This window comes from Colobus angolensis, unplaced genomic scaffold (assembly GCF_000951035.1).
Source record: "Colobus angolensis palliatus isolate OR3802 unplaced genomic scaffold, Cang.pa_1.0 Scaffold36, whole genome shotgun sequence".
In the NCBI taxonomy this organism is placed as follows: Eukaryota; Metazoa; Chordata; class Mammalia; order Primates; family Cercopithecidae; genus Colobus; species Colobus angolensis.
In genome coordinates, this window is record NW_012116932.1 from 5,551,280 (window position 1) to 5,560,667 (window position 9,388).

Below are 9,388 nucleotides of genomic sequence, written 5' to 3' on the forward strand. Positions count from 1 at the left end.
ATGTACTACACATAATAAAACACAATAAAATATGCATATGCATACATATATGATTGAGTTACTAAAAATCAGAAATAAATAATCCAATGAGAAATTGAAGATTTTTCTTACCCAGAGAAAGAGGAATTTTTAAAAACGATATCAGCTGTCTGTTCTTAAACATGTTATAGGATAGAGGAAGAAGATGTGGAGAAATTATATAATAATTTATCAGTCACATTTACTATCCCAGAAAACCCGACCTTTGTGGAAGCAGATCTATCAGCTGTAGGATGATGCATCATAATTAAGAGAAGTCTTTAGTCTATGGGAAATGTGTGAGGTAAGTATTCACAGGCACAAACATGTCTGACAATCTCACAGCTTCCTCTGAAGAAGAGATGTGAGACACTGGTCTCTGAATCTCAGGAAACACGAACAATAACATGTGAAATGACATAACATGTGGTGTAGATGGTGGCTGTTTCATGACTAAGGCCTAGCATACATCTCATATTCATAATCTCGAAGCGTGCTATTTTCAGGAAAACTATTGAAAATGCAATCAGAAACAAGACAAATGCCAGAATAGGTTCCTAGTGCATTTTAAGTCCTGAAATAGAAATCTCTAAGATGTAAAGACATAAAAATGTTCATTCTTTTTTTTTTCCAGTTACAGTTTTGACTTTGGAAAAGAAAGGATGATTCAGAAGGCAAAGAGCTTCCCAGCTAGAAAAGCTTAGCACAGCAGAATAATGAGCTCTTGACAAGGGATATTCCATACCTCACCAGAATGGCAAAAAATATACCCGGCAGAAGGCTCACTGAACTTGAAAAATAAAATTTTGAACACTAAGGAAGAATATGAAAGGAAGAAGAAATATATATATATATTATATAAGAATATCCTGTGTGTCAGGAACTATTCTAGGCACACTGAAGATACAGCAATGAAAAAAAGTCCCTGTTCTCATTAAGCTTTTATTCTAATGGTACAGAAAGACTGTAAAATGTCAGATGGTGATAAGTAGGGTAAAGGGATAGAGTCATGGAGGGTACTATTTTAGTAATCAGAGAGTATTATTCTGAGGAAAGGCCGTTTGAGTAGACGTGACATAAAGTGAAGGAATGAGCCAAGTGAATTTTTAACCTAGTAGCTATCCATGAGAATAATCTTCCAGGTCTCACCCATTAAGACATGACTTTAACTGGTTTGGGATGACACTGTCTATGTTTCTTTCTTTCTTTTTTTTTTTTTAAGTCCCTAAGTGATTCTAACATGAAACGATGGATTATAGCCACTGAAAAAGATATATCTCTAAAATAGAGACAAGTTAACTGTTTTATCAGTGCTTATTAAGAATATCATTTCCAAGTATTTAATATACATTTCTGGTTCTTTGTTGTGTTAAATTCTCAGAATAATATCAACATTCCCAAGCAGTGAGATCTACGGAAGAGAATAAGCCACTGCTAGACATAATGCTTCCGACTTTTGGACAGGTCTACCACTGTATTATATAAGGTATAAGACCTTTACCTTCTTCAAGTCTATCATCAACAGAAGCCCAAACTGCCTCTTTTCCTTCACATTGGATAAGTATGCTTGAGCAGAGAAGTAAGAGTGGGGAAAAGGGAGGATTTTCTTCTCCCTGCTCTCACAGAGGTTCATACAAGTATCATGGACAGGAAAATTAATATATTCTGCCCAAACTGAGATATTAAAGCATTCTCCATGCTCACATCATGACCAAACTTCTTAGAAATTACATATGCATAATAAGGTTCTTTCAGTCTTTCTGTAAAAGCAGTAGAAAATTTGGAGTTCCAAAAAGGGTACTGTGACTTATACCCAAAGCTATAAATGCTATGTAAAATCACAACTCATTCTGGTAGCTAGAAACAGTTATCAAACAGAGTTTAGAATTAATTTACCAATTACTGTCTAGCATCCCCTTTCATCCTAATAGACAGCAGAGTAATACAAAGGCATACATTAGACCAAAGATATTTGCTGAATGAATGTATCAAAGAATGCTTTAGATAGGATTGAAAGAAAACCAGTAATTCTCATATACTATTAACAATGTATTACTTAATATATTTTCAAAATGCAAAAATATATTTTTCAGGAAAAGTGAGTTAAATTCCGATTTACCTTTTTTGCTCTTTCAGAAATGGTTGGTGCTCTCTGCAATATTTTTTCTTGAAGAAATTCTTTATTCTGGAGAGGAAGAGTAAGTATTTTGTTCTTATAAGTTTTTAAGGTACCAAAAAAACCCCACAAAAATGTTCACCATAATCAAAACGTGATATAGTAACTGTTTTGTAATGAAGTGTGAGAAAAACTTTCATTTGTTTACTCTGAAGTTCCTTTACTACGTTACTACCACAATTTTATAAATTGAGACAGAAAATTAAGATGTAGTACACTGTATGAACCATTGTCTATGAAGAGTTTGCTGTACTGTATGTTCTTTGAGATCATGGTCCTACATTTCCAACTACAGTAACATCCTATCTGATATATTTTGGAAATGAGATGTTTACAAATTCAGTAGTAAACCTTAAAATCAGAGTTTGGTATTTTTCACAAATTGTATTTATAATGGCAAAATTTAATAATCATTATTCCTATGACCAGTTTAACCTAATATTTAAAAATGAATTTACTAAATTCTGAAGCAAGCATCTTAATTATCAAAGGCTGTATACATACTGCTTTCCACAATTATTTTATTTACCATCATTTTTCCAAACATAATCATCCAGCTTCTAAGCAGTGAACATAATCTGAGTAATTGAGGAGCATCCTATAACACACATAATCAAAAGCTGGAATTTCCTACCTTTGCTTTCTGGAAAAATTTGTGCCTTAACAGTTCTGCTGCTGTTGGTCTAAAACCAGGGAGGGAGGGAAGAAAAGTTTTTACAATTAATTCAAGTGTAATGTGAGATTCCATCATCAAAAATCAGAAAAAAATTTTTTCAACAGCAAAATAAAAACTCAGTATGCTCCACTTTCCTTAAACTGCTAAAAAGCAAAAGAAACTTGATACAAGACATTGAATAAAATAAAATCTCAAAACAAATATTCTGATAATAATTATTAATATTCTTTGAAACAGTCATTAGTGAAATGTTTTTTCTGGAAGCATGATTTCTTAACAGAGTCTAATATATCTGCTAATTAATAATATTAATTTAATATTATTTCCCAATAAGTAAGCTAGACAAAATCTATCTAACATTTTTAGCAAGGCATAAAAATATATTTAAACACTCAAAGAGGAAATGGACCAAATCAAGACCTTCACTTCTTGCCACATGGTAGCCTGCCAGCCTTCAATTTAAGGATCTGTGGTTACCACAGATCCTTAAAAATAGATTTCACAATCTCCCTTTAAAAATGAAAATTCTAAAAGTAAAGTATACTCCCCAAATTTAACAAAACTCAGTTTACCTCATTTCTTCATGGTCTTACTTCATTTTAAGCAAAGACATGACTGTCAATTTTACAAGCTTTTAAAAGAGTAACATTCAGAATAAAGAACTTAACATTTAAGAAACTGGACCTGATTTTTTGCCACACACCTACCTGATCCTGAGCAAATCACAACCTCTCTAAGGTTCAGTATTACTTGGCCAAGTCCCTAAGAGCAGTAGTTCTTAAACACTGCTGTGCATTAAACTATTTGAGAAGAATGTAAAAATCCCAATGACCAGTCAGGCACCATGGCTCACACCTGTAATCTCAGAACTTTGGGAGGCCAAGGTGGGTGGATCACGAGGTCAGGAGTTCGAGACCAGCCTGGCCAATATGGTGACACGCCGTCTCTACTAAAAAAACACAAAAATTAGCAGGGCAAGGTGGCATGCACCTGTAGTCCCAGCAACTCGGGAGGCTGAGAAAGGAGAATCACTTGAACCCATGAGGTAGAGGTTGCAGTGAGCTGAGATTGTGCCACTGTACTCCAGCCTGGGCGACAGAGCAAGACTGTCTCAAACAAACAAACAAAAACCCAATGACCAGGCTGTACCTCATACCAATTAAAGCAGAATCTTTAATTGGCTTTAGTAATTTTTAAAATTCCCCAGGTAATTCCAATATGCATTCAAGTTTAAGAACCAGCACCTCCGGCCAAGCGCGGTGGCTCAAGCCTGTAATCCCAGCACTTTGGGAGGCCGAGGCGGGTGGATCACAGGGTCAGGAGATCGAGACCATCCTGGCTATCACGGTGAAACCCCGTCTCTACTAAAAAAATACAAAAAAAAAAAACTAGCCAGGCGAGGTGGCGGGCGCCTGTAGTCCCAGCTACTCGGAAGGCTGAGGCAGGAGAATGGTGTAAACCCGGGAGGCAGAGCTTGTAGTGAGCTGAGATCTGGCCACTGCACTCCAGCTTAGGCGACAGAGCGAGACTCCGTCTCAAAAAAAAAAAAAAAAAAAGAAACAGCACCTCCAATGATTATTATAAAGATTTAAAAACTGAAAAAATGTGAAAGTTTCAGTTTGCATAGCAAACTAAAATCCTACATTATCATTCTTATTTTTCCATTCACTCAAGATTCCAATATGCTCAACAATGTGATTGCTCAACATTGCTTATTATTCATTCCTTTCTTCTGACTTCATTTCCTTCTTTCTAAGTACAACTTATGGGTTCTTTAAGTGATAGAATGAGACTGGAAAACTCTATTTCCGTGTGCAAAATAATTTCATGCTCATTCTTGAATGATAGTTTGACCAGCTGGAGAACTCTGGGTTAAAGTCACAGTCATGAGCCTCTTAATGCTTTGGCCAACGACATACTATGCATCTGACAGTAGAGCAACAGGTTACACTAAATAGCCTAGGCATGCAGTAGGCTGTACCATCAAACTTTGTATAAGTACATTCCATGATGTTCACACAATAACAAAACTGCCTAATACACATATCACAGAATGTATCCTGTGTCATTTTAAGTGACATATGACTGCATTTTCTCTGAACATTTCACTAAATGCTGGCCTCAACTGCTGTGTTATTGGGGAAGTGGCTGTCAAATCTACCTGCTGATCCTCAGTAGGTAATCTATTCCCTGAGATTGCCTGTAGAAGCTTCTCTTTGTCTCGTGTCCAGCAGTTTCACAACAACGTGTACAAGTGGAAGAAGGGAGACACTGCTTGGAATTCTATGGCGATAGTTCTTTACTCTGAGAATATAGGTCTTTCATCAACTCTGGAAAATTCTCAGCCATTATTTCTTTGAATATCGCTTCTACCACATTCTCTCTAGTCTTTCCTGGTAAGTTCATGTATACGTATACGTATATTTGTGTGTGTGTGTGTGGATGTGCATACACACAGACATATTGAACCTTCTCAGTCTACCCTCCAAATGTTAATATTTCTTTCATATTTCCCTCTTTGATCTTTCTGTGCTACATTCTGAGCAGTTTCCTCCGTATACTTACTGTAGTCTGATTAAAACGGGCACTCTAGTCCAGTTGTATGGATCAGAATTCTGATTCCATCATTTATTAGCTGTGTGACTTTGGGGAAGGTTACTTAACCTCTCTGTGATTCAGTTTCTTCATTTGTAAGATAAAGAAAATAACAGTGCTATCCTCAAAGGATTACTGTAAACAATACATGTTAAGTGTTTACTACAGTGCCTGGTACTTGATGAGTAAATAAATAATCTCCTTTTTGTTTTATTGGTTGTTCTGTTTAACCAGCCATTGTGTGTGTTATTCTAACTTAGCAATGTTCTAAACAAAGTTTAATTTTGGTTTACAAACTGGAATAGATTCTCTATAGCTTCCAGTTTTCTTACTTTAAAAAAAAGTTTTATAATAATTTTAGACTTAAAGAGCTGCAAAGCTAGTACAGAGTTCCTACATGCCCTTCACCACCTTCTGCTATTGTTAACCTTTTACATAACCACAGTATAATAATAAAGAAATCAACTAAAATATCAACACTGGTACAACACTATTAACTAAACAACAGACTTCATTTCATTTCTCCAGTTTTTCCACTAATGTCCTTTTTCTGTCCCAGGATATAGTACAGGATAATCTGTTGCTTTCAGTCTTCATGTCTTCTTAATTTCCTCCGATCTGTGACAGTTTCTTAGTCTCTCTTCCTTGGCAGTTTTGAAGAGTGCTGGTCAGGTATTTTGCTGCATATTCCTCGATTTGGGTTTGTCTCATGTTTTCTCATTACAGAATGAAGTTACAGATTTAGAGGAAGAATACCTCACAGGTTATATGCCCTTCTCATTTCATCATATCAAGAGCTGAATCAGTCTTATCAATGTCTTATTAATAGTGATGTTAACCTTGGTCATTGGATAGAAGAGGTGCATTGTGAAGTTGCTATTTTTCCTTTTTCATACTCTACTCATCAGAAGTGAGTCAGTAAGTCCAGCTCACACTCAAGGAAAGTTTGAAATATTAATCACTGTATTTTTCATTTCTGGCATTGCTATTTGGTTCTTCTGTCACAGTCACAGTCTTTTCTTGTGGGTTTGATTTCTTCTAATTGTAATTATTTTCAATATACTTAATTTTATATCTTTTCATATTATCACTGCATTACCTAAATCTTTTGGAGCACTAATCCTTCTGTTTGTGTCTGCTAACTAGTTCATAATGTATTGTTTCACTGTGTGTTTCTTAATTTTGGATTGTGACCTAATTTCAGTGGGGTATTATGTTCAGGAATCCAATGGGAGCTAGAGTTGAAAGTGTTCTTCCAGTACAGCTCTGTGATGGCTTCTGTCAAAAATAAAAAGCGATTTGGTGAAGCTTTTTTAACTTTCTAATCCTGTGGGTTCCTGGATAACATAGGTAGTATAGACTCCAAACCTGTGGAATGTTCAGGTTGAAGGGCTTGATTATTCAGGAGAGGTTTTTGTTGTCTCTTGGTGATGACAGTTTTTATTCTTGTCTATCCTTTTACTAAGGATACAGACATCTGAAGTTCTTAGCTTTAAGAAGAAGAATCTCAGTTTAAACTCCCCACTGGGTAGACCCAAGATCTCAATTCCAGTCTTCATATGGGAGTTACAAATCCGTATTAGTAGGTTATCAGAATGAATAGTGACCCTCTGCAGACAGCCATGGGATTAGTTCACAATATTTCTTCTTTAACTTTGGGCTTCCTCATTATTTCTGGTATCTGAGAATCTTTAAGTAGGATAGATTTTATCTGGCATTTCTAGGTATTTGTAACAAGAAAATTTTGTTCCTTTAATCAACTAATTTGGTAAAAGAAAAGTGTTTCCTGTCTTTTTTAAGTGTTTACTCAGAAACAGAAAAAAAATTATAAAAACGCAGGTATAAATTTTGATACCTGTTTTTCTTACCCTTTCCAATATTTCCAACAATAAATTCTGAAGCCCTATTACATATACTAGAGATGTGATCAAGAACATGAAAGTCTTTCCCTTTTAATGATCTTTAGAGAAACAAAAATTAAAGAACTCAGTGCTAAGTAGCTGAGTGGAATATACATGTGAAACAGACAAATAAGATTCAGAAGGAGCAGAGCCCTAAATTAGGAATCAGGACTTTTTGAGATTCAAGTCCTACTCCTATGACTAAGTATCAAGTGACCTCAAAAATACAAGGTTGTACTCAATGATCCTCAACATTCTACGATTCTGTTTAATTCATGAAGTTACTCATATTGGATGTTCTTCTTTATTTGCTCACTTGTCATTCAATCTGTTTAATAATGATAAGGAAGCTATTTGAATTTTTGGTCCATTTACTAAAATATCTTTCTAACATGGAAATAAGTATGATTATTAGACACTAAACCTAATTTTTCTATGTGTCTTGCCTTTATTAATACTGTAAATGCCATTAAGACATTCATTTATAAATTTTAAATGCAGATTAAAAACAAACCTCTCCACTAACTTGGCACTTATTAATACAGAATTCACAATGTACAACTTTGTAAGAAATTAACAAGAAAAAGGCTGAACTATTTAGGGTATACTGTATACTACAAAGAAGGCAGAAATCAATTCATTTCTGTATACCATAGTATAATGGTCTCTGTATACTTCTTTAAAGTTTATATTTAGTTCTTTTGAAAATAATTTCCTGTACATACAAGTATGTGACTCTTAGACTTCTCACGATGTTTTATTAGAGAGAAAAGTAGATGTTTTCTCACATTTTACCTTTTTTCTGGATCTTTTTGAAGGCACAATGAAATCATTTTTCTAAATGATTTTCCATATTTTTTCAGCATTTCTTTATCTTGAACACCAGTTTCTAAAGAAGGAGGATCATTCTGCAGTGTCAGCATTAAAACCTGCAAGAATTTTCAATATACTGTAAACTTGTGATAACTCAGTAAAGTTTAACTATTGTGGTCAAGATTTTTCAATATAGGCACCCCCCCACCAACATACAAACATTTTATTTTCTTTAAGTTCATATCTGAATCAGTTGTTTAAAATTCAGAGTCATTATGTGTATTTCACATAAATAATATGCTGTAGATGGTTACCTTCTTAATACACACACACACACAATGGGTATTATTCAGCCTTAAAAAGCAAGAAAATTCTGCAATATGCTACAACATGGATGAACCTTGGGGACATTATGCTAGCCATGCAAAGATAAACACTGTGGGATTCTACTTATATGAGGTATTAAGAGCAGTCAAAATCATAGAGACAAAAATGATTGCCAAGGGGCTAAGAATGGGAATCAAGAGTTACTATTTAATGGGTATAGAGTTCCAGTTTTAAAACGAAAAGTGCTTGGATACAGATGGTGGTGACAACTGCACAACATTATGAATGCATTTAATACCATTGAACTACTCCAAATGGTTAAAGATGATGGTCAATTTTATGATCTGTGTATTTTACCACAATAAAAAAAATTTAAAAGATTTGCAAATGGCTCTGAAAAGGAACTGGGACTTGAGCTGGGGTAGTATTTGGAATACAAGCCTCACCTTCATTGGTGGATATTTATGATAAGGAGCTGCCCCTGTGGCCAATTCAATTGCTGTAATTCCAAAACTCCAAATATCAGCTTTGAAATCATAACCTCGGACCTGCAAAACACATTTGCATCATTATTTTTACCAGCACAAAAGGACTTTTAAAAGTTAGCTTCTGGCCAGGCACAGAGGCTCACGTCTGTAATCCCAGCACTTTGGGAGGCTGAGGCAGGCAAATCACCTGAGGTTGGGAGTTCAAGACCAGCCTCACCAACATGGAGAAACTCTATCACTATTAAAAAAAAAAAAAATTAGCCAGGCACAGTGGTGCGTGCCTGTAATTCCAACTATTCGGGAGGCTGAGGCAGGAGAATCGCTTGAACCCGGGAGGTGGAGGTTGTGGTGAGCCGAGATCATGCCACTGCACTCCAGCCTGGGCAACAAGAGC

The 9,388-nt window shown here is 35.3% G+C and overlaps 1 protein-coding gene across 2 annotated transcripts in view; it reads right to left on the reverse strand.

Annotated features, from left to right (window-relative positions):
- The window catches only part of OXSR1 (oxidative stress responsive 1), a 93,493-nt gene that overhangs the window by 23,999 nt on the left and 60,106 nt on the right, over nt 1-9,388 (reverse strand). For both annotated transcript variants that reach the window (XM_011953317.1, XM_011953318.1), the window contains exons 7-10: nt 8,953-9,054; nt 8,162-8,295; nt 2,829-2,877; nt 2,138-2,203 (exon numbers count right to left, since the gene is read on the reverse strand). In XM_011953317.1, coding sequence (XP_011808707.1) covers nt 2,138-2,203; nt 2,829-2,877; nt 8,162-8,295; nt 8,953-9,054 — 351 coding nt within the window. The remainder of the gene's footprint in view (nt 1-2,137; nt 2,204-2,828; nt 2,878-8,161; nt 8,296-8,952; nt 9,055-9,388) is intronic.